This window comes from Jaculus jaculus, chromosome 11 (assembly GCF_020740685.1).
Source record: "Jaculus jaculus isolate mJacJac1 chromosome 11, mJacJac1.mat.Y.cur, whole genome shotgun sequence".
In the NCBI taxonomy this organism is placed as follows: domain Eukaryota; kingdom Metazoa; phylum Chordata; class Mammalia; order Rodentia; family Dipodidae; genus Jaculus; species Jaculus jaculus.
In genome coordinates this window covers 108,621,569-108,645,670 of record NC_059112.1, presented here as the reverse complement: position 1 = coordinate 108,645,670, position 24,102 = coordinate 108,621,569, and the positions used below count along the sequence as shown (strand labels likewise).

At 50.5% G+C, this 24,102-nt stretch overlaps 3 protein-coding genes across 8 annotated transcripts in view; 1 reads left to right on the top strand and 2 right to left on the bottom strand.

Moving 5' to 3' along the window:
- The window catches only part of Znf500 (zinc finger protein 500), a 15,399-nt gene extending 12,119 nt beyond the window's left edge, over positions 1-3,280 (bottom strand). For 2 of the 4 annotated variants that reach the window (XM_045161761.1, XM_045161763.1), the window contains exons 1-3: positions 3,182-3,254; positions 706-791; positions 48-586 (exon numbers count right to left, since the gene is read on the bottom strand). In XM_045161761.1, coding sequence (XP_045017696.1) covers positions 48-488 — 441 coding nt within the window. In that variant the 5' untranslated portion in view covers positions 489-586; positions 706-791; positions 3,182-3,254. Of the gene's footprint in view, positions 1-47; positions 587-705; positions 792-3,181 lie in introns of all 4 variants that reach the window. The other 2 variants (XM_045161764.1, XM_045161762.1) reach the window with 2 other exon arrangements.
- Smim22 (small integral membrane protein 22) lies at positions 2,894-24,102 on the top strand. 3 transcript variants are annotated; one of them, XM_045161766.1, is made up of 4 exons: positions 2,894-2,979; positions 23,560-23,709; positions 23,787-23,866; positions 24,002-24,102. In XM_045161766.1, the coding sequence occupies exons 1-4, from the start codon at positions 2,937-2,939 to the stop codon at positions 24,041-24,043; spliced, it is 315 nt and encodes a 104-aa protein (XP_045017701.1). In that variant the 5' UTR covers positions 2,894-2,936; the 3' UTR covers positions 24,044-24,102. The 3 variants fall into 3 exon arrangements, with proteins under 3 accessions (XP_045017701.1, XP_004652295.1, XP_045017702.1); XM_004652238.2 differs by lacking the exon at positions 2,894-2,979 and adding an exon at positions 23,077-23,263; XM_045161767.1 differs by lacking the exon at positions 2,894-2,979 and adding an exon at positions 23,080-23,263 and having other exon boundaries at positions 23,556-23,709.
- Positions 9,037-18,201, bottom strand: Septin12 (septin 12). Its single transcript, XM_045161765.1, has 10 exons — positions 18,126-18,201; positions 16,980-17,166; positions 15,600-15,725; positions 15,450-15,531; positions 14,577-14,714; positions 14,305-14,422; positions 14,117-14,212; positions 11,653-11,749; positions 9,328-9,379; positions 9,037-9,241 (listed from the first exon to the last, which is right to left on the bottom strand). Exons 2-10 carry the CDS (start codon positions 17,137-17,139, stop codon positions 9,037-9,039), a joined length of 1,074 nt encoding a protein of 357 aa, XP_045017700.1. The 5' UTR covers positions 17,140-17,166; positions 18,126-18,201.

The following is a 24,102-nucleotide window of genomic DNA, read 5'->3' as shown; positions in this document are numbered from 1 at the left end:
GACCTCAGCAGCAGGGCCCACAGGGTGATGGGGCCCCATTTCCTCACCTCAGGGCCAACATGCCCCCACCTCACCCGCTGCCTCTGTTTCCTGGGCTCCCGCTGCAGCCCTTCCACGAGGGCCACGGCCTCCTCACCGCTCTTGGGCTGCTGTCCCCGCACCCGGGCCTGGATCTCCCCCGGCAGCACGCTCAGGAACTGCTCCAGCACCAGCAGCTCCAGGATCTGCTCCTTGGTGCGCAGCTCAGGCCGCAGCCAGCGGCAGCAGAGCTCCCAGAGTCGGCTCAGGGCTTCCCGGGGACCCTCCACCTCCTGGTAGCAGAAGAGCCGGAAGAGTTGGCGGAAGGTCTCTGGGCTGGCCTCTTCTGTCTCCAGGGAGGACTCATCTTCCCAGTGGAAATCCTCTTCCACCTTCACAATCAGAATTTCGTCCTGTTCCAAGTCCTGTTCCAGGGGTGATGGAGGCTGGAAGCCAGAGGCAGTCGCCATGGTTTCTGGTGGACCTTATTCCTTCCCAGGCCTTGAAGTTAAGCCCGCCTTTCCTTACACCTCTAGCCAGTGAACTGGAAAAGATGCTTTTCAGGGCTCTGTGGAAAAACACTGAAATCAGTGGGACACTTGCCCAGCATGTATGAGGCCCAGGTTCCATCCTAGCATTGAAGAAAGGAAACTATATGTAGTACAGAACCTGGATGGATAAGCCTACCGCATCTGTAGGGCCTGCGTGATTCCACAGGTTCCACACTCTCGTCAAAGGCAAAGGGTGGACTGAGGTAGGCCAGATAAAGGAAGCTAGGGAGGGAGAAGGAAAAAAAGGGGCCACTTGCAGCTACCGGCTTTCCCAGGTGCCATGAAGGACATAAAGCTTATCGATGGCAGCTTCCTCTGGTAAAAATGGGCAATAAAGTCCTTTCTTTTTCTTAAACATTTATTTATTTGAGAAAGAGAGACAGCTAGAGAGAGAATGGGCATGCCAGAACCTCTAGCCACTGCAAACAAACTCCAGATGCATCTTGTGCATCTGGCTTTATATGGGTACTGGGGAATTGAACCTGGGTCCTTTGGCTTTGCCAGTAAGCACCTTAACAGCTAAGCCATCTCTCCAGCCCTCCTTTCTTTAAAAACAAGGGGGGTAGGGGATTGGAGAGGTGGCTCCGCAGCTAAGGTGCTTGCCTGGCTCGTAAAACCAGATGCGCAAAGTGGCACATGCATCTGGAGACCCTGGAGACATTCATTCTCTCCATCTTCTATATTTCTCTACTTGCAATTAATAAATACTAAATATATATGTATATATACTTTTTAAGCTGAGAGTGGTGACATATGTCTTTAATCCTGGCACTCAGGAGGCAGAGGTAGGAGGATCATTGTGAGTTCGAGGCCATCCTGAGAATACATAGTGAATTCCATGCCAGCCTGCTGGGCTTGAGCAAGACACTACCTTGAAAAAATCAAACCAAACCAAAAACAAAACAAAACAAAACCTTGGCACACACTCTTTCTCTCAAATAAATAAATAGTAGTTTTTTCCCCCTTGAGGTAGGATCTCAATCTAGCCCAGGCTGACCTGGAACTCACTCTGTAGGTCCAGAGTAGCCTCAAGTTCACAGGTATTCTCCTACCTCTGCCTCCAGAATGCTGGGATTAAAAGGATACACCATCACATCTTAAAAAAAAAAACAAAAAGACTGAGAATGGGCACGCTATACCTTTATGCTGCTGTAAACTCCAGACATAAGCAACACTTTGTGTATCTGTCTTTAGGTAGGTACTGGGGTATCAAACCCAGGCCATCAGCCATCAGGCTTTGTAAGCAAGTCCCTTTAACCAGGGAGCCATCTCTCCAGCTCCAATAAGGTTCTTTCAGGGGCCTCTCATGCCTGGAGAACCCTTTGAAACATATGAATACACACCCACACAAACAGCATGGCTGGACTGGAGATGGCTCAGAGGTTAAAGGCACCTGCTTGTAAACAGCATGGTTAATGGTTAGCAGCCCGCTTTTACAAATGGCTTGATCAGTGAACACTTGATGTAGACAGCAGGAGCTACCCTTGCCTACATAAGGCCAAAGTAAGGAAGGAATTCTGTTTTACAACTTCCAGCCAGCTGTAGTGGTGCATGCCTTTAATTTAACTTAATTTAAAATTTTAATTTAAATTTCTGTGTCTGGATTTTTGTTTTGTTTTCTTTTTGAGATAGGCTCTCACTCTAACCCAGGCTGACCTGGAATTCACTCTATAGTTCCAGGCTGGCCTTGAACTCACAGTGACCTTCCTGCCTATGCCTCCCAAGTTCTGGGATTAAAAGCACATACTACCACACCTGGCAAAATATTTATCATTTTTGAGTTCTTTTTTAAAAAAATATTTTAGAGCTGGGCGTGGTGGCGCACACCTTTAATCCCAGCACTGGGGAGGCAGAGGTAGGAGGATTGCTGTGAGTTCAAGGCCACCCTGAGACTACAGAGTGAATTCCAGGTCAGCCTGGGCTAGAGTGAAACCCTACCTCGGAAAACCAAAAAAAAAAAAAAAAAAAAAAAGCAAGCGAACTCCAGACGCATGTGCTTTGTGCATCTGACTTTACAGGGGTAATGAGGCATCGAAACAAGGCTTTTAGGCTTTGCAAGCAAGCGCCTTTAACGACGGAGCCATCTCTCCAGACCTTAAGTTCTTTTAATGTACCTAAGAACCTGCAGAAGGCCCCTGCATATCCTGGTGATAGGTTTACTACTGGGTCCTTGCTACTGACCTCCTAATTCCTGGGTAAGTTACCTAAGACTTCTGGCTTGTTCTTCCTTTGACAACCAGACATGACAATATGCTGGGCAAATATGTACTTCAGAAGTGGGAACGTGGTCAAAGCTTGTAAGGCCTGGCTTTTCTATTTTACAGGAGGCAGTTTCTTTACAACGGTCCCCTAGGGACTCTAGTGAAAATGGAGCTGCTTCTGTCCAGGGACCCCGGACTGCGAGGGCCCGGTGAGTCTGAAGACCCTCTGCGGGCGCCGGCGTACCCCGCGCGGGCAGTGATTACAAAGGTCCCTCCAACTCCAGGGTCCTAAGCGGGTCGGGCCTCCCGGGCCGGGGGAAGACAGGAATCCTGTTTCATCCCCTCAGGTGCAGTGGGCGCATGGTTGGCGACAGCTTGAGCCAGGACCCCCGACCCCACACGCGCACTCACCAGCAACGCTGCGGGAGTGGAGGGTTTGAGGTCTCCCTGGACCAAAGGCCTGCACGGCGGCCGAAGCGCGGAGCCGTCCTGGAGCAGCCGCGTCGGGAGTGGGAAAGAGGCTGCGTGGACAGCGCCCTGCGAGGTGTTGTGGGAAATGTAGTCCTTGGAGACTATTGGCTGAACTGTCAGGCTGGGACTGTGAGCTCGGGCATTGTGGGTATTGTAGTTTATTTTCCATTGGCCGACTTGGCTGTCGAACAAAGGTGGGCCTTTGTCAAGCATTGTGGGTAAGTATAGTCTTCGTGTTATTGGTTGATTCGGGGGAGGGGTCAAGTGCTGGCGCCCACAACACAGCATGCATTGTGGGTAATGTAGTTCCCTCCCATACCACTAAAAATACACTAGAGTCAATGTTACCAAGGAATTAGGCCACTATCCCAGTCTTCCTTTTCCACCATTCTCCAGGGGGATTGGGAAGTAGCGACGGGAGAGACCTTGGAAATTTACATTTTAAGGGGTAGGGAGATCGCAAAGCCTACCAGCCTGTGTTCAATTCCCTGCCCCCCCCATATAAAGTCAGACGCCAGGAGTGGTGTGTCTAGTTGCCCACACATATGCAAACAAATAAATGAATAAATGAAAATTTAAAACCTAAGAGGTAACTGCTCTTAGCTCGGTTTGGGTAGCTCAGAGGTAAAGCACTTACCTAGCCCATGTGAGACTCAGGGTACACCTCCTCCACCACTGTAAAAAGCAGGACCGAAGGGATGGCTAAGGTGTAGCCCTGTGGTAGAACTCCTGCTTTGTATGTGTGGATTCAAGCCCCAGCACCACAGGGGGAAAAGAGCTAGGATGCAAAGGGATCCAGCCACTTGCCCACGTGCCTTTGGTCCTTGGCATCAGTGTATGCGTTCAGGAGGTGGCACCGAGCTCTGAAACTTGTCAGTCAAAATGACAGTCCACACCAGAAGTGGTGGCACATGCTTTAAAAAAAAAAAGTTTATTTATTTGAGAGCAAGAGACAACACAGAGAAAGAGACAGACAGAGAGAGAGAATGGGTGCACCAGAGCCTCCAGCCACTGTAAATGAACTCCAGATGCATGTGCCACCTTATACGTCTGGCTTATGTGGATACTGGGAAATTGAGCCTCAAACAGGGGTCCTTAGGCTTCATATGCAAGTGCTTAGCTGCTAAGCCATCGCTCCAGCCTCTGGCACATGCTTTTAATCCCAGCACTTGGGAGGATCTCTGTAAATTTGAAGCCAGCCTGGAACATAGTGAATTCCAGACCAGCCTGTGCTAGAGTGAGACACTACCTCAAAAAACCAAAAAGAAAAAACAAAAAAAAAAAAAAAAAAAAAAAGAAAAAGAAAAAGAAAAAGAAAATGAGAGTCCTCATTGTCACCATGGCTGTGATTGGTCCAACCGGTTATGATTGGTCCCAACAAAGGCCTATGATTAGCCCAAACACTCCTGCTCCAGCTGTATAAGTAAGCTGCCTCAGGCTTATTCGGGTTGTTGGTTGGGAAGTCCTTTCTGTCCTGCTTTTTTCTGGTAGGCTTCTCTCAAGAGGCGCTTTCTTGGCTATGTTCAGTAAGGCAGGCTGAGCTGGTAACATGAAGAAAGACTTAGAGGCAAGCCTAGCTGTGAAAGCAGCAAGGCAGCAGGTTACTAGGTAGTGAGGAATTCAGTGGTCTTGGCTGCTGAGGTGTTTCTGGTGGCAGTCTGGATGCCTTGCAGATCCTAGCTGTGCCCGAGTGGGAAGTGACCTACTGAGCTCCGACTTGCACCACAGCTCTGTGATCATAGTTCCAACAGAAGGAGGCACCCCTAAGTTGTCCAGCAATGGGAGGGATCATGTATCTGCATGCCTGACAGTTGAAGAAGCCCTTGAGTGGTTTAAGAGCAGCTGGGCAGGAAGAACAGAACCAAAACCAGAGAGACAACAAGAAAAAAAGCCCCCAGGAGCTGCACTTAGTGTCAGAATGGGCCCATGCATACAGCCTTGCAGTTTTCACCCTCCTGGGAGGTGGTTTGCAGAGCAATGGGACTACACTTCCCAGATTGCCTGCGCTGGCCACAAGCCGGGGACATCTGGAAGCTCTGGTGTCCCAGGCTCTGCTTTGAGTCTCCTCTAGAAGCAGGCCTGTGAGCCTCAGTATCCACATGGGTGAATGGGGTCTTAACCCTGAAGGTTGTAACTCGCTCACAAGCATCCATTTACCTGTTTAAAAGCTGTGTGGTGGGCTTACAGCTGTAATCCCAGCAGTCAAGAGGCTGAGGCAGGGGGATTGCTGTGAGTTCAAGTCTAGTCCCGGTGATGGTATGGGACCCTGTCTCAAAACCAAGAAACGAGCCAGGCGTGGTGGCTCATGCCTTTAATTCCAGCACTTGGGGGATAGAGGTAGGAGGATCACCATGAGTTCAAGGCCACCCTTAGACTACAGAGTGAATTCCAGGGCAGCCTGAGCTAGAGTGCAACCCTACTTCGAAAAACCAAAATAATAATAATAAATGAAATAAAAAGGCTGGAGAGATGGCTTAGCAGTTAAGGCACTTGGGAGGAAAGACAAAGAACCCAGGTTTTTTCCCCACAGTACTCAAGTAAAGCCGGACGCACAGGGTGGCACATGCGCCTGAAGTTCATTTGCAGTGGCTGGAGGCCCTGGTGCGCCCATGTTATCTGACTCTTTCTCAAATAAATAAAATACGAGAACAAAACAAGAAACAGGCTGTTGCAATCTTTACTACCAAATTTGTCTGCTTTTCTGAGTTCTAACTCTAAAAACGTAACTTTCCTTTTTCCACTTCTATCTCTTTAGATCTTGTCTTTTTTTCTTTTACTTGAGAGAAAGAGGTGTGTGGGGGGGTGCACCAGGGCCTCCAGCCACCACAATCACTCCAGAGGCATGCACCACCCTATGCATCTGGCTTACAGGGGTCCTGGGAACCGCACCTGGGTCCTTTGGCTTTGCAAGCAAATGCTTTAACCACTAAGCCACCTCTCCAGCCCGGGATCTTTTCTTAAACCCTAAGCATGCTTTCTCAGACATTCTGAGCTTTTTTGTTTTGTTTTGTTTTTGAGGTAGGGTCCTAGCTCAGGCTGACCTGGAATTCACTATGTAGTCTCAGGGTGGCCTCAGATTCTTGGCGATCCGCCTACCTCTGCCTCCCAAGGGCTGGAATTAAAGGTGTGCGCCACCATGTCCGGCACATTCTGAGTTTTCTGTTTCTCTGAAGACTGCCTGTTTTCTGGATTTTAACTAAAAACGGCGTGATTTCTAGTATCCGTTTCTCATCTAGCAGCTGCCAAGATAGTTTGCCTAACATTATTTTTCTCTGAAATGCTAATAAAATTGTTCTTGAGTTTTCTTCTGAAAAATAAAATAAAAGCTGCACATTGAGTCCCCCTCCCAGCCGTCCCGACTCCCACCTGAGGCCTCGGTTTTGGCCTAATGATCCCGAGTTCAGACTCCTGAAAAGCTCCAGTCTGCGCTGAGTTGTCCAGCAGACACTGGCAACTAATACACAGGGTACGGCGGCCTCCTCTGCTCAGGATGTGCTGTGTTCCAACAGGGGGCATGTAGCAATGCCCAGGATTATTTCAGCTGTCACAACAGGGAAGTTGGTACTTGCATCCAGTGGGTGGATGCCAAGGAAGCTACGAAACTTCCTAAACAGCACAGGACAGCTCACAACAAAGATACGGAAGGAGCCTTGCATGTGCGCAGTGCCAAGGTTGCTACCAGCAGGGCTATGCGTAACATCCACTCCTAGAAATGCACTTGCCGAGCCAAAGGGTGAGCACTTTTGAAATACCACAGGCTTCGCCAGATTGCCTGGGGCTAATTTTAACATTGGGAGCCTCTTGCGTGGGACGGTGTCTCATCCTCTGTGTAGCAACACGCTACCTCTGAAATGTTGGATTATGAGAAAGTGTCCACTTGGCCCTGGAGATCGTTACGTTAAGTCAGCCAGGGGTGGGAGGGGAGAGACAGTGAGTTCCATGACCAAACTGCCACATGGCAGGCACTCTAGGTTCCACTGGGTCGAAGGCCATGTGCTGATCAGCAGTCATATGCAGGATGCTGGGGCTGAAGCTGATGGATCTCTGTCCCCCAGTCACCATAGCTCCCGGAGGAGAAAACAAGCCATAGATACCCACAGAATGGGTGACAAGTGCATGGCCCGGGGGAGTTCAAATTAAGGGATTCATGGAGAAGATGACACAGTTGGGTTAATACCACCACTCACCATTATCACCGAATGTCCCCTCACCCCTAGATTGAGGGGTGTTCTCCCAGTTCCCCGGGTTCTAGGAGTTGTCCCGACCATGTGGGATGAAGTGAAGCCCATCAACTTTCTTTCTCCTCCACCTCCCTTTTACAGTGCTGTGGATCAATCCCAGAGCCTTGTGTATCCTACGCCAGGGCCCATTCCCAGCCTGTGGACTTTTGAGGGTTCAGGAGAGTTCTGGGAGAACTCAGCTTGCACAGTCTGCTGTGGACTTTTGCCCCACGACCAGCCATGCTCCCTTCTACGTTGTCCTTTGGCTTCCTGCCGTCTCTAGGCTGTGGCTGGCACATTCGAGGGCTGCTCTCTTCTGCCTAAACGAGGGTGCTGCAAGTGCGCACCGCCAGCCCCATTCTGCTGGTGTGAGTCCAAGGCAAAAGGAAGAACAAGGGCTTTGTCCACTGGGGTTTTGCCTCAGCCTCGCCAGAAAGCACAGTAGGACCTGGTGGCTCGCCATGTAAGCCTGATGGAAGGCTGAGGTTCAGGGAAAAGAAACAAAACTCAGGCCACCAGCAATGTGGGGCAGGGGAGGGGGCTTGGCATTCCTGGCCTGACTCTTGGCCAAGAGTGAGAAGTCAGGACAACAGGGAGAGCCCAATTTGTAAGTAACTTGGCTCTAACTTCAAAAGGAAGCTGAGCGGCTGGGAAGCTGGCTCAGTGTTTAAAGTTACTTGCTTGTAAAACCTGCCCACTGGGGTTGAATTCCCCAGCATGCACCTGTGATCCCAACATGCCTACCACAATGGGAAGCTTAGCCTGGAGAATGCATAGTTTGTGGGATAGCTAGTCTGGCATGTTTGCAACCTGGAAGTTTGTTTGGAATGACAAATGTCTCAAAGAAAGTGGAGCATAGGCCAGGTATGGTGACACACGCCTTTAATCCCAGCACTAGGGAGGCAGAGGTAGGAGGACTGCTGAGTTTGAGGCCAGCCTGGAACTACAGAATGAGCTCCAGGTCAGCCTGGGCTAGAGAGGGAGACCTATTTTTCTGGGGGGGTGGTTTCAAGTTAGGGTATCACTCTAGCCCCAGGCTGACCTGGAGTCCACTATGTACTCTCAGGATGGCCTTGAACTCATGGTAATTCAACTACCTCTGCCTCCTGGCTACTGGGATTAAAGGCATGCACCACCACACCTGGCCTGAGACCCTATTTTGGCGGGGGGAGAAAATTGAACATAGACACATCGTAGTTGGTCTCTGACTTCCACACACGTGCTATAGCATGCACACACAAAAATAATAAATAAATTTAAAACAAAGAAAAGAAGTTGAGTATGGTGACATGGACCTGAAATGCCAGCAAGCAGGAGGCTCAGGCAGGAAGGGCATGATTGATTTAAAGGGTACCCTGTGCCACATGGGTCCATGGCTTGGGAAGAGGTAAACCCTATTTTTAGGTGCACACTTACAGCCCAAGAACCATAGTTGTACGCCCAACTAGCTCACAGACGTCATTGAAAGACCTTCAGTTGTCAAAGCATAGATTTTCATAAGAAAGCGAAATCCACCTCTTGGATGCTACAGACAGCAGGTGTGCGTCGGGGGCTGGCTCTCGGGACCGCGGGCTCTCAGCACTCATCATCTTTGGTATCTCTGTAAGACTTCCTGGAGGCCTTCCCAGGCCCAGGGGAGGTCAGCTGTCCAGGGGAAGCTGGGGCGAGGTTCACCCAGCCTGGCCCTCGGGGCAGCTGGTGGCTCTCGTTGAGTCTGAGGACGCGGTAGTTCTCATAGTGGACATTGTGGGTGATGTCCTTCAGGTCCTGGAGATGGGACCTGAATGAGAGGCACAGGTCAGCCCTGGGGTGGTAGCTTTGAGCCCCCTTTCCAGTCACTCAACCCCAGGGTGCCTCAGGTCTCACCGGATGAGCAGGTCTCTCAGGAGAAGAAACTCACAGTGTGCCACGTTCTCCACTGCAAAACATGGGGCCTGACATGGCTTTGCCTCCTCAGTGAGCACTGAGAAAGTGCCTGCCGCGTGCTCTAGTGACACCTGAGACCTGCCTTTCCCCTTAGTCCTCACTGTCACATCAATCTCTTCTCCCTTGGTTTACGCATGCACTCATTATTCACTCATTCAGTCATTGCTGTGTCTCAGGGCCTGGTACAGTGGCTCCTGCAAACATTAGTGAAAAGATGAACTGCCCCTCATCATGTTGTACCTTAGGTGATGCACAAATATCTCTTTTTATTCTTGAGACAGGGTCTTATGAAGCCCAGGCTAACCTCAAACTTGCTATTTAGCCCAGGGTGGTTTTGAACTTCTGCTCCTCCTGCCTTCCTCTCTCCAGTGGTTATAAGTATATCATTGTGCCAGGCTACATATAGCCCTAATAATGGTAATAATAAACTGTGAATCTGGGAATGATCGCTCCGTGCGTAAAGTGCTTGCCCCAGTTTGATCCCCAGTACCCACATAACATGCCAGGCATGGTGGCACCACACCTGTAATGCCAAAGCTGGGGAAACAAAGACACGATGATCCCTAAAGCTTGCTGGCTAGCTAGTCTAGCCTAACTTGTGGGCTCCATGGTAATGAAAGATCTTTTTTTTTTTGGGGGGGGGGTTCAAGGTAGGGTCCCACTCTAGCCCAGGCCTGGAATTCAGTATGTACTCTCAGGGTGGCCTTGAACTCATGGAAATCCTCCTACCTCTATCTCCCAAGTGCTGGGATTAAAGGTGTTTGCCACAATGCCCAGTGATAAAAGATCTTGTCCTGGCCTAGAGAGATGGCTTAGCAATTAAGGTGCTTGCTTACTAAGTCTAAGGATCCAGGTTCAATTCCCCAGAACCCACATAAGCCAGATGCACAAGATGGCACATACATCTGGAGTTATCTGCAGTGGCTAGAGGCCCTGGCATGCCTATTCTCTCCCTCCCTCCCTCCCTCCCTCTCCCACTCTCTCTATCTGTCTTACTAAATAAATAAAAAATAAGTAAAATATATTGTCCTGAGAAAAGGTGAAGGGGCTGGGGAAATGGCTCAGCAGTTGAAGGTGTGTGTGTGTTTCCAAAGCCTGTTAGTGTGGGTTCAGTTGCCAAGCCAAACACAGAAGACCAGATGCAGAAAAAAGTGATACAAGTGTCTAGTGTTTGTTTGCAGTGTCAAGAGACCATGGCATGAGTTGTACAAATAAATAATGTGCTAAAATGGTAAAGCCAGGGCCGGGCATGGTGGCGTATGCCTTTAATCCCAGATCTTGGTAGGCAGAAGTAGGAGGATCACTGTGAATTCAAGGCCACCCTGAGACTGCATGGTGAATTCTAGGTCAGGCTGAGAAGAGTGAGACTCTACCTTGAAAACCAAAACCAAACAAAACTAAAAGTGAAGCCAGACATGTAACCCCAGCACTTGGGAGACAGAGGCAGGTGGAGCCATAGGAATTTGAGCTAGCCTGGTCTACATAGCAAGTTCCAGGCAGCCAGAGCTACACAGTGAGCTCCTGTCTCAGAAAACCAAAATAAATAAATGAAATTTAAAATACCACCAGAGCCGGGCATGGTGGCACATGCCTTTCATCCCAGCACAGCAGAGGTAGGCAGTCCTATAGATGACACTCAAAATTGTTCTCTGTCCTGCACATACACATGAAAGAGCCCACCCACATGAACAAGAGCATCAAACCTTTTTTATTTAGTTTTTTTTTTTTTTTTTTTTTGAGGTAGGGTCTCACTGTAGCCCAGGCTGACCTGGGATTCACTATGGAGTCTTAGGGTGGCCTCGAACTCATGGCGATCCACCTACCTCTGCCTCCCAAGTGTTGGGATTAAAGGTGTGTGCCACCATGCCCGGCCATAAAACACTTATAAGCCTCATAAATAAGTCAGGGGCCTGGCCTTGGCCATTCCTTGTCTCTTACTTTCACTTCCAGCCTTGCTCTCAGCAGGTCTTTCTGGTGCTTTCTAAGCTAGTGCCTTTCCGTTCTGCCCGACACCACCACCAATTTTATTCACTGTGAGTTTCCCTTGATTGTTGTCACACGAGCTCAGTGGAGACGGACTTTGTCAGCCCTGCTTTCACCGCATCTCCTTGGGAACTGCACGCCATCGTGCCCCCCACGTGGTAGGGCCATGTTAAATTTTGTTGAGCCCATAGATGCAAAGTGAGGGGTGCCAAGGATGCCATAGGGTTAGGGCATCTTTGATTTCTGCCCAACCTTGGAGGCTCCCCAAGTTCCTGAACTCACCTTCAATGACACCCCACTTGGTCTTCCGGCCCAGGACACACCTCCCATTCACTAGGTGCTCTCGATCAGCCCCCACCACTGCAAAGGGGATCTGCTTCTAGGGGAAGGGAAGAGACAGGAATCCTCAATGCGGATGGGGCAAGAGGAGGCACCAAGGCAGGAGGCGGAGCACAAAACTAAGGGATCCAAGGCTGGGGAGATTGCCCAGTGGGTAGGAGTGTTTTCTGTGTGAGCAGGAAGCCCTGGGTCTGGTCTCCCAGCACCCATGTCCAAAGCCAGGTTTGGCTGTGAATGCCTGTAACCCCGGGGTTGAGGCCAGCAGAGACAGGAGGGTCACTGGAACCCATGGTCAGTCAGTCAAATTAGAAACCAAACCAAACCAAACCAGGGGGCTGGAGAGATGGCGTAGCGGTTAAGCATTTGCCTATGAAGCCTGAGGACCAATTCAAAGCTCGACTCCTCAGGACGCACGTAAACCAGCTGCACAACATGGTCTATACATCTGGAGTTCCTTTGCAGTGGCTGAAGGCCCTGGAGTACCCATTCTCTCTCTTTCTTTCTATCTATCTGCCTCTTTCTCTGTGTGTCTGTCACTCAAAAAAAAAAAAAAAAAAAAAACAAACCAGGGGGTTGGGAAGATGGCTCTGCGGCTAAAGAAACGTGATTACAAAACCTGATGGCCTAGGTTGGATTCCCCAGTACCCATGTAAAATTAGATGCAGAAGGTAGCACTTGTGTCTCCAATCGGTTTCCAGAGGCAGAAGGCTGGCGTGGTGGTGCACGCCTTTAATCCCATCACTGGGGAGGCAGAGGTAGGAGGATCACCACAAGTTCAAGGCCACCCTGAGTTTACATAGTGAATTCCAGGTTAGCCTGAGCTAGAGTGAGACCCTATCTCAAAAACAAACAAACAACAACAACAAAAAAACAGGGGCTGCTGGGCGTGGTGGCGCACGCCTTTAATCCCAGCACTTGGGAGGCAGAGGTAGGAGGATCGCCATGAGTTCGAGGCCACCCTGAGACTCCATAGTGAATTCCAGGTCAGCCTGGGCTAGAGTGAGACCCTACCTCGAAAATCAAAAAAAAAAAAAAAAAAAAAAAAAAAAACAGGGGCTGAAGGGATGGCTTAGTGGTTCAGGTGCTTGCCTGCAAAGGCAAAGGACCCAGGTTCAATTCCTCAGGACCCACATTAGCCAGATGCACAAGGGGGCACATGCCCATCTGGAGTTTGTTTGCAGTGGCTGGAGGCCCCTTGATGTGCCCATTCTCTCTCTGTCTCTTGTTGTCAAGTAAAATAAATAAATAAATAAAAACTATTAAACAAAAACAAAAAGTTAAAGATTTGAATTGGGCTGGAGAGATGGCTCAACAGTTAAAAGGGCTTGCTTGAAAAGCCTGATAGCCTACAGTTCTTTTTTTTTTTTAAGTTATTTATTTATTTATCTATCTATTTGAGAGAGAGACAGAGGAAGAGGCAGAGAGAGAGAGAGAGAGAGAGAGAGAGAGAGAGAGAGAGAGATTGAGAGAGAGAGAATGGGTGTGCCAGGGCTTCTAACCACTGCAAACAATCTGCAAACACATACATCCCCTTGTGTATCTGGCTTACATGGGTCCTGGGGAATCAAACTCAGGCTGTCAGGTTTTGTAAGACGGTGCTTTTAACCACTGAGCCATCTCTCAAATCTCAGTGAGATTTGTATCGTTAGACATATATACACATTTCCCTGAGCTGTAGAGAGCAAGAGAGATGAATTTCATGTGGAAAGGATGAATGGAAAGAAGATGACAGAATCTTAGTCCCATTCACCTTTCACCTCTGTGACGATTAATGTTGATTGTCAATCCAGTGAGAATCTAGAAACAACCACCATGGAAACAGCCTTCCAGGCATGTCTGTGGGAGTTTCTAAATTGGGTTCATTGAGGTGGGAAGACCCACCCTCACCCCGGGCAGCACCATCTCATGGGCTGGGGTCTTGAGCTAAAAAAAAAAAAAGGAGGAAGCTGAGCTAGAGACATAGCCTAGTGGTTAAGACGTTTGCCTGCGAAGCCTAAGGACCCAGGTTCAATTCCCCAAGACCCACATAAGCTAGCTGTACAAGGTGGTGCATGCACCTGGGGTTTGTTTGCAGTGGCTGGAGGTCCTGGTACACCTAGTCTCTCTCTCTCTTTCTGCCTCTTTCTCTCAAATAAATAAAGTAAAAAAAAGAAAAAAGAGGACTGGAGGGATGGCTTAGTGGTTAAGGTGTTGCCTACAAAGCCAAAGGACCCAGATTTGATTTTCCCAGGACCCACGTTAGCCAGATGCACAAGGGGGCGCATGTGTCTTGAATTCATTTGCAGTGGCTGGAGGCCCTGGCGTGCCTATTCTCTCTCTCTCTCTCTCTTCTTCTCTGTCAAGTAAGTAAAAAGAAAAAGAAAAAGAAAAAAGAAAACTGACACATATGACCCCTACAGCTTTTTACCCGGATCTTGCTGTTGAGGATCCTGTCATTGATGTCCTCATCCAAACACTTCTGTGGGTACACATCAATGCAGTGTGTGTTCATGTCTTGCTGGATCTGTGGAACCAAGCACAAGTGGCCTCAGCCTTCCCCGGTCTGTTCTGTTCTCTGCACGCTGACAGTAGCCCTGCCTTAGACTCTCAAGTCACCCGGTTCCTGAAGGCATCTCGTTCCTCAATGGTCAGGCTGTCAGCCCGGGCGATCACTGGCACCACGTTCACAGTCCGGCACAGCCGCTGCAGGAACTCAATGTCCAGGGGTCGCAGACTACCCCGGATGGCACAGCGGTGGCAGTGGTGGTGGTGGCACATGGATGAGCAGGGCGGGGGAGGGGGAGCCACTGAAAGCCCACATCAGGGACCCTCAACCTCCTCCCTTCCCCATGCATGTGGCCTTGCAATAGCTGGCGTAGCCACCTCACCAGTGCCCAGTGGGTGGCACGAAGTACACGCAGCAGTGCACACGGGTGTCGGGGATGTGGCGCTGCCGGGTGATGAGGAGCTCCTCCTGCAGGTACTGTTCATACTGTTGGTTGATGTAGCTCAGGATAGGGTCCCAGCTGAGGCAGAGACCCCTCCTCAGAACCATATCCCAGGGCCTGCCACCTCTGAGCCTCAAGACAGCCTATCTTAAGGGACACTCATGGTCACCCTCTCCTCCTTTCTGAGCTCCTCTGCTAGCTAGTTAGTGAGCCCAGAGCTCCCTGTCCTTCTCCACCTGAGGCCTCAGCATGCCGGTCTGTGAAATGAGCACACCTACGGGCCGGGCTGCGCCTGTAGGGGTTAGGACTAGCAGAGAAAGAGGAGAGAGAATGCATGTGCCAGGGCCTCCAGCTGCTGCCAACAGACTCCAGATGCATGCACCACTTTGTGTATCTGGCTTTATGTGGGTACTGGGGAATTGAACTTGGGTCATTAGGCTTTTCGGGCAAGTGCCATAACTGCTGAGCCATCTCTCCATTCCCCCTTATTTACTTTTAATTTTGAGACAGGGTCTTGCTCAGCTGGCTATGAACTCATGATCCTCCTGCCTCAGCCACCAAAGTTCTGGATTAAAGGAATGTGGATGCCTGTCTCCCCTGACACCATGGCCTTTCTTGCTTGCCCAGTGTATACCAGAGAGCAAGCCGAGACCCGTACAAACTCAGTGCGGTTCCGTTTTGGAGGGTGAGTTGAGCATATACATTATGTAGACAAGGAAACTGAGGTTCAGTGGTGACACAGACAGACCCCTCGGGGGCAAGGGTTTCTCCCTCAAGTTTCAGGGGCAGGAACCTCTAGCCTGCAGGACCCACCACTTGTCATTGTTGATCTGGTCCCCGAAACCGGGCGTATCAGTCACGGTCAGCTTCAGTTTTAAGCCCTTTTCCTCGATAACTGCAAGGGAGAGAGCAGCGAGAACATGACCCGCGCAGGGAGGGCGGTGGGAGGCGGGGGTCACTCACCATGGGTCACCGAGTGTAGCTCCAGTGTCTGTGGAATGGGCACCTCCAGGCTGGGCAGGTTCGACTGCCACGCCTTGGACTTGAACAGTGTGTTCACCATGGTGGATTTGCCCAGTCCACTCTGCCCTGTGAGAAGCAGAGCATGATGGCAAAGGGTGTAGCTCTCAAGCTGAGGTATTGGGCACAGAACCCTGCTCCTCACAAAAGCTGGCCAAGTGCTCTACCACTGAGAACGTCTTCAGACCTCTCAAACTATTTGAGAGAGAGAGAGAGAGAGAGAACGAAAGAGGCAGATACATAGAGAGACTGGTGTGCCAGGGCCTCTAGCCACTGCAAATGAATTCCACATGCATGTGTATCTGACTTTCTGTGGATACTGGAGAATCAAACTTGGATCCTTGGGCTGTGCAGGCAAGCACATTTACTGCTGAACCATTTCTTCAACACCCCCCCACCTTTAAAATTTTTTTTTGTTTATTTTTATTTATTTATTCATTTGAGAGCGACAGAGAGAGAAAATGGGCACGCCAGGGCCTCCAGCCACTGCAAACGAACTCCAAATGCATGTGCCCCCTTGTGTATCTGGCTAACATGGGTCCTGGGGAATCGAGCCTCGAACTGGGGTCCTTAGGCTTCACCTTAGGCTTCACAGACAAGCACTTAACTGCTAAACCATCTCTCTAGCACCTCTCTTTTTTATTTTTAAATGTTATTTCTTTATTTATTTGAGAGAAAGAGAGGAAGAGGCAGAGAAAAAGAGAGAATGGGCATGCCAGGTCCTCTATCCATTGTAAACAAACTCCAGACGCATGCACCACTTTGTGCATATGGCTTATGAAGGTACTGAGGAATCGAACCTGGGTCCTTTGGCTTTGTAGGCAAGGGCCTTAACCAATAAGCCATCTCTCCAGCCCATAAATAAAAATAGAAAATAGGGTTGGAGAGATAGCTTAGCAGTTAAGGCGCTTGCCTACAAAGCCAGAGGACCCAAGTTCGATTCCCCAGTAGCATGTAAAACCAGATGCAGAAGGTGGAACATGTGTCTGGAGTTTGTTTACAATGGATAGAGGCCCTGACATGCCCATTCTCTCTCGCACTCTCTTTCTCTCTTTCTTAACTGTGTGTGTGTGTGTGTGTATGTGCATGTATTTTTTGTTGCTTTTTTTTTTCAAGGTAGGGTTTCACTCTGACCCAGGCTGACCTGGAATTCACTATGTAGTCTCAGGGTGGCCTCGAACTCATGGTGATCATCCTACCTCTGCCTCCTGAGTGCTGGAATTATGCTATCACGCCTAGCTAATGTCAGCCCTACTGAGAGGTGTTATGATTGACAGATGGGAAGGTTGAGGCTGGGAGAGGCTCTCTCTGCCCTTTACTCACCCACCACCATGATGTTGAATTCGAACCCTGTCTTCATGGCCTTGATCCTCAGCTGGTCCAGCACAGCTTCGATGCCCACAGAGCCAAGCATCTCGCAGGGTGGGGTCCTGGGGCTGGAGGGCCTCGAGGAGGAGGGGGAGAGGACTCTCCTCTCGTCCATAGAGCTGGCGTACAACGGTGCCTGTCGCTGGGCCATGGGGAAGAGGGGAGAGGTTTTGTGTTGCTGGGGCTGAGACATAGGCCTGGCTGAGTTCTTTTTATTTTTTTTTGTTGTTTTTTTGAAGTGGCGTTTCACTCTAGCTCAGACATTCATTATGTATTCGCAGGGTGGCCTGGAACTCACAGAGACCCTCCTGCCTCTGCCTCCCGAGTGCTGGGATTAAAGGCGTGCGCCACCACGCCTGGCTTCTTCTTATTGTTATTGTTATTAATTAGAGACAGACTCTCATGTACTTTAGGCTGGCCTTGTGTCTGCTATGTAGACAAGGATGACGCGAGCTTCTGGTCTTCAGGCCTCTGCCTCCTCAGGGCTGAAATCACAGGCTTGGTCTATGTGGTGCTGGGGACCGAGTCTAGGGACACACCCTCTACCAAAGGAGCTAGAGCACTAACCGCCTTTTTCATCTTTTTGAGAGATAAGGTCTCCAATTCAGGGCTATCTTCTTGCCTCAACCTTCCAGGTGTTGGGATTACAGGTCTGAAGCACCGCGCCCGAGCGAGCGTTCTCATTGCTGAGCTCTACATCTGTGCTCTGTTTCTGACCACACTCTATGGCCCTGTGCTCCAACTCAGAGTGGCCACCTTCACCGCTGCCCACACGGGCCAGGCGCTCCTCTGTGGAAGGGCATCCAGAGCCTGGTTGGGAGTATTTGCGACCAGACTAGCGTCCAGGGGCTACGGGGCAGAGGGGGAGTGAGCTACTGGTTCATTCGTGTCCCAGCAGGGAGGGAATCTGGGGCAAGGGCTTGGGAGTAGATGGCCCACTCCCCCTGACCCCGGACAAAGGGTAGGGTGGGCTGAATTGAAGGCTGAGGCAGCTGTTGAGGGGTCAGAGGCGGAGAGAGACAGAAATCACACACACACACACACACACACACTCCTCTGGGTGAGAAGGGCAGGGAGTTAGGGCAACAGCAGAGGACATACTCAAAGAGAAGATGGCTCGTGTGGCGCCTGGTAGATGAGTCCCTGTGGGAATGGCTGGCAGCGATGTGTGGTGACGGCAGGGAGGGCTGACAGTTGGCCACAGAACCTGGGCCTCCTTCCTGTGCCCCGCCCCCAACAGGGGCCCCTGTGGCAGCTGCTCCTCAGATCTTTATCCCTGTGCACCGACCTAATCTGCAAACTACACAAGACTGGATGCCTCCCTTCCTGTGGACAGCAAGAGAGGCAGGAGCGGACGCCTGCCTGTAGTCCCAGCTCTGACACTTGGTGACCTTGAAGGTCATGCTTCTCGGTGGTCACCTGGGGATGAGAACCAGGGCTACAGCAGGGCAGCGACCCCGACCGAATCGCACACGGAGCTGAGACGAGAGCCCGGGACAGCTTCCTCATCAAGGTCACCTGCTGGTGGAAGCCTGGTCTGGGAGCTCACCTCCTCAGTCTCTGCCCCTCGCTGCTCTGCTGGGAAAGGGAGCCAAGACTCACAGCCCAGACGGACATGTCTCCTTCAGTCCATTCACTGTTGGCAGCACGGTGCTGGAAATTAGAAGGAAAGCCCAAGAGATGGGCCTAGCAGATACCTTCCAAGGTCCTGCTCCTCAGGAGCCCTAGGGTGTGGACAGGTTACTGCCCTGTTGTAGCCCTGGTTCTCACACCCAGGTGACTGATAAGGGAGGACAAGCATGCCGCTCAAGGTCACCAGTGGCAGAGCTGGGGCTACAGGCAGGGGCCCCTACCCGCTCGCCTCTCTTGCTGTTCACAGGAAGGGAGTTGTCCAGTCTTGTGTAGTAGAGATGGCAGACTGGGTGTGCTGCACGCCTTTAATCCCAACATTTGAGAGGCTAGTGCAGGAAAACCATGACTTTAAAGTTAGCCTGGGCCATATAGCCAGACCCTGTACATAGCAGTTACCTTCTCGTTGCTGAGAAAAAATAAAAAATATCCAACCAAAAACCAAGTGTGGTGGCGCACGCCTTTAATCCCAGCACTCGGGAGGCAGAGGTAGGAGGATCACCGTGAGTTCAAGGCCACCCTGAGAATACATAGTGAATTCCATGTCAGCATGGGCTAGAGTGAGACCCTATCGCAAAAAAAAAAAAAAAAAAAAGTCCAACCAAAAGCAGTTTATGGGAGGATAGTTTTTATTTCTGGCATATATATTTATTTATTTTAATTTGTTTATTTTTTTGGTTTTTTGAGGCAGGGTTTCACTTTAGCCCCGGCTGACCTGGAATTCACTCTGTGGTCTCAGGGTAGCCTTGAACTCATAGCGATCCTTCTACCTCTGCCTCCCGAGTGCTGGGATTAAAGGCGTGTGCCACCATGCCTGGCCTTTTCTTTTTATTATTCTTAAGGAACTCACTTTGTAGTCCTACTGATATAGGAATTTTGGGTTTCCTTGTATGCCAATGCATCAATAATTTGGGGTGTTCCCAGATCCTTGTCCTATGAATTTGAAGAAAGACATCTACAATTTTATTATTGCTTAAAGCTTTAGGAAGGGGAAGAGAAGAGGGCTTAGTATAGTAAGAGAGGGAAGTAAGGTTGGTTGGTTGTTTTTTCAAGGTAGGGTTTTACTCTCGCCCAGGCTGACCTGGAATTCACAATGTAGCCTCAGGGTGGCCTTGACTCACAGCCATTTCTCCTACCTCTGCTTCCCAAGTGCTGGAGTTAAAGGTGTGCTCCACCACGCCCGGCTAGTTTTCTTCTTCTTCTTCTTTCTTTTAACGGGGAGTGGCTATGTGAGGAAGATTAGGTTTGCAGGTTTATGAGCCCCATAGATGGGTGTCTGGTTTAGCCAGTTCACTCCTGATGCTGGAGCCTGGGGTCAGGAATTTTGGAAAAGGGCATCTTCTCAGAGTGTTGATTCTCTAGGAGGGGAGTGGAAGGACTCCCTCAGGGGAGAGATAAGGAAAGGCCAGATCCTTCTGTTTCTGACCTGTACTAAAGTATAATGACAAGCCGGGCGTGGTGGCGCTCGCCTTTAATCCCAGCACACAGGAAGCAGAGGTAGGAGGATCACTGAGAGTTCAAGGCCACCCTGAGACTCCATAGTGAATTCCAGGTCAGCCGGGGCTAGAGTGAGACCCTACCTCGAAAAACCAAAAAATAAAGAAAAATAAAATAAAAAAATAAAAATAAAGTATAATGACTTTCTCCAATAGGCCCAAGAAAGCTATTCATTCTGGGGTCCATCACCCCTAAGCTGCCTAGCCAGTTTCTGTCTCCTATCACTACTTCGGTCTCACAAGTGCTGGGCTTTCTTTGTAGGGTCTCACTCTAGCTCAGACTGACCTGGAACTCAGGGATTCAAGGTGTATGCCAGCATGCCCAGCTTCGAGGGAAAGTTTCATCCTGGTGGAGAAGGTATGGCAGCTGGCTCACATTGTCATGCATTAGCTAGCTATAGAGAATTGCAAGATCGAACCAGGTATGAGTACCCAGTGGGCTAGACTAACCTCAAGGCCCGTCCTCAGTAAGACACCTTTAGAGAGGGCTGGAGAGATGGCTCAGCACTTAAAGCACTTGCCTGCAAAGCCTAATGACCCAGATTCGATTCCCCAACACCCATGTAAAGCCACCCATTCTCTCTCTCCTTCTTGGCTATTATCACATGTCCCTCCTCCACCACGCTCTGCTTCACCACAGTCCCAGAAACAATGAAGCCAGCTGAACATGGACTGAAACCTCTGACACCATGACATCGCACCTCTTGGGGCCGGGGGGATGGCTCACTGGTTAAAGGTGCCTGCTTGCAAAGCCTGCCGGGCAGAGTTCAATTCCCTAGCACCCACGTAAAGCCAGATGCACAAAGTGACATATGTGTCTGGTTTGCAGTGGCAAGAGGCCTTGCACATCTATATTCTCTTTTATTTATTTATTTTTGAGGTAGGGTCTCACTTTAGCCCAGGCTGACCTGGAATTCACTATGTAGTCCCAAGGTGGCCTCTAATTTACAGCAATTGATCCTATCTCATCCTCCCTAAAGGCATGTGTCACCACACCCGGTGACACTCTTTCTCTCAAATAAATAAAAACATTTAAAAACAAAAACAAGAGCCAGTCAGGGTCCATTGTGGAAGAGGTGGTGGAAAGAATGTAAGAGCCAAAGGAAGGGTAGCACTCCTTACAATGTGCTTCTCCAGACACAAATATCCATGACCTCACAGTGCCTGACACTACCTATCCAAGACCATCATAATAGGAGGAAAAGATGATGACATCAAAATAAAAGAGACTAATTGAGAGGGGAAGGGGGCATATGGAGAGTGGAGTTTCAAAGGGGAAAGTGGGGGGAGGTAAGGAATTACCATGGAACATTGTTTATGATCATGGAAGTTGTCAATAAAAAAAACAAAAAGCAAGTGCTGGGTGTGGTGGTGCACGCCTTTAATCCCAGAACTCTGGAGGCAGAGGTAGGAGGATTGCTGTGAGTTCAAGGCCACCCTGAAACTACATAGTGAATTCCAGGTCAGGCTGGACTAGAGCAAGACCCTACCTCGAAAAACCAAAACCAAAACCAAAAAGAAAAAACCCTCTCCTCTCTTGTTTTTCTTGGATATTTGGTTATCATGGTACAAAAGAGCATCCTGTTGAGCTGAAAGCACACAGAGCATTGGGCTCCCGCAGCCCGAGGAGGCAGACATTGTTGATGCACTCATTTTACAGATGAGACAGATGCACAGGAGTCAGGGAACATTCCCAGACTCACACACTGGAAGAATCTGATGGGCTAGAAAAGGCAAGGGATAGATTCTCCCCTCCATAGCCAGCTGGTCACATCAGCATCTCAGCTATAGACCCTCTGAGAAGATCCACAGGTACAACGGAGCCACCGACCTTGTCGAGTTGTATGTGCCTCAGCCCCAGGGGCAGATGAGCGTATGATATATGTCACTTGGGCCAGTTGTCTAACGTTACAAGGCCTCGCTTTTCTCACATGGGAAAAATGGATATAGTGAAGCTATCTGATTTAGGATTGCCGCAGGAATAAACCAGGGAAGGCATATGCCATGCAAGGTGTGGTAACTGTTAGCCTTTTTTTTTTTTTTTTCGTGGTAGGGTCTCACTCTAGCCCAGGCTGGGCTGGAATTCACTATGTAGTCTCAGGATAGCCTTGAATTTATGGCGATCTTCCTACCTCTGTCTCCCAAGTGCTGGGATTAAAGGCATGCGCCACCATGCCCAGCTCATTGTTAGCCACTTATTTTTATTTATTTGACAGAGAGAAAACCGGGGGGAGAGGAGAGTGAGAGAATGGGCACACCAGAGCCTCCAGCCACTGCACACAAACTACAGATGCATGCGCCCCCTTCTGCATCTGACTAATGTGGGCCCTAGGGAATTGAACCTGGGTCCTTTGGCTTTGCAGACAAATGCCTTAACCGCTAAGCCATCCCTTCAGCTCTGTTAGCCATTTAAAAAAATTATTTTATTTATTTGAAATAGAGAGAGAGAAAGAGAGAGAATGGTGCACCAGAGCCTCCAGCCACTGCAAACAAACTCCAGATGCAAGTGCCCCCTTGTACATCTGGCTTACGTGGGTCCTGGAGAATCAAACTGTGATCCTTTGGCTTTGCAGGCAGATGCCTTAATCGCTAAGCCATTTATCCAGCCCCCCCCCCCCCCCGTGTCCCCGCCCTCAACTGTGAGAGTCAAGGACCTCAGGTCCTGGGTTCTGGGGAAAGAAGTCATGACAGACAACAGAGAAATGGCTAGAAATCATTGTGTGACACCAGACACCCAGTTCCCTGGACTAGAGCAGGCAAGTGGACTGTGGACAGACAAGTCCCCCCCTTCCCTGTGCTCTCCACCGCCCCCCGCATGAGGTCAACAGTGACTGGACTCCACTGGCACCTGTTCTAGGCTGCTTGTCAGCAATAGCGAGTACTGGTGGGAAAGAACCTTGGCATAAAGCTGACAGCCTGTGGCTTTCCGCCCTAGGTCCCTGCAAGCCAGCTGGGCCCAGGTCTCTCCAGGTTCAGGCTGTCCCAGCTGGCCCTGGGGAGGGCGGGGCTGGTTGCTAAGGCTGCAGGTGGCGTGGATCCGGAAGCAGGAAGCACACTGCTTTCCTAGGATCTGGGGACCTGCCTGGTAGGGGGAGCCGAGGCCACCGGAGGCAGGTGAGGGGACTCTGGACAGCCATACTAGGGAGACAGAAGGCACGAAGATGGTGGGTGGGCTTGGGTTGCCCCGGCTAGAGTCAGGAGAGGACCAGGAGAGGAGTGGGAGACAGCAGGGTAGGGGCACGGCTGGTGGAGGAGGGGGCTGCACCTGGGGCAGCGGGGGGGGGGGTGTAAGGAGAGACTGGAAATCGGAGGGAGGCGAGACGAGGGAGACTGGAGGGCACAGAGCTTGGGCGTTCGATAGACCGAGAGAGGCCTGGCCTCTGAGGCAGCTCTTTGGGACACCAAGGCAGGTGCCGCAGTGGAGATGGGGCTGTCAGGAGAGGAGCTGAAGCAGGAGTTGGAGACCACCGCCCAGGAAGTGCTGGGGAGGCTGAAGAGCCACCAGTTGTTCCAGTCCCAATGGGACACCGCCGCCTTCGTGGTCTTCCTGACCTTCGTGGGTGAGTATGGTGTTGGCCCGGTCAGCCCCACATCAGGGCTGGGCTGGGCACATCTAGAGCCCATGTCTTGTCCCCAGGCACTGTGCTTCTGCTCCTGCTGTTGGTTATTGCCCACTGCTGCTGCAGCTGCTGCTGTGCCTCCTCCAGGCCTCGCAAGGTAAGGCCAGGGAAGGTGAGCCCCACGGGCAGCCTTGAACCTACACCGGGACAGACAGGGGCTGGGCCTCCTAGACCATCCCCGCAGAACCCACCGGCGAAGCCCTCAGAGCCCCTCTCTGTGCCTTTCTTGCAGGAGAAGCCCAGGGGTGTGGACAACTTGGCCCTGGAACCCTAACACTAGCCTCTTGGCATGGGGCCTGCTGAGCAATACTAACAAAGCATGTGTATGCCAAA

Bases quoted from the DNA above. Each gene is read 5' to 3' on its own strand.
- Smim22 (XM_045161766.1), top strand. From the start codon at position 2,937: ATGGAGCTGCTTCTGTCCAGGGACCCCGGACTGCGAGGGCCCG. The intron at 23,710-23,786 runs GTGAGTATGGTG...TCTTGTCCCCAG, and splicing joins GGTCTTCCTGACCTTCGTGG to GCACTGTGCTTCTGCTCCTG. The intron at 23,867-24,001 runs GTAAGGCCAGGG...CCTTTCTTGCAG, and splicing joins CCTCCTCCAGGCCTCGCAAG to GAGAAGCCCAGGGGTGTGGA.
- Septin12 (XM_045161765.1), bottom strand. From the start codon at position 17,139: ATGGACGAGAGGAGAGTCCTCTCCCCCTCCTCCTCGAGGCCCTCCAGC. The intron at 15,532-15,599 runs GTGAGTGACCCC...TCTCCCTTGCAG, and splicing joins GCTACACTCGGTGACCCATG to TTATCGAGGAAAAGGGCTTA. The intron at 9,380-11,652 runs GTGAGTTCAGGA...CATGTTTTGCAG, and splicing joins CAAGTGGGGTGTCATTGAAG to TGGAGAACGTGGCACACTGT.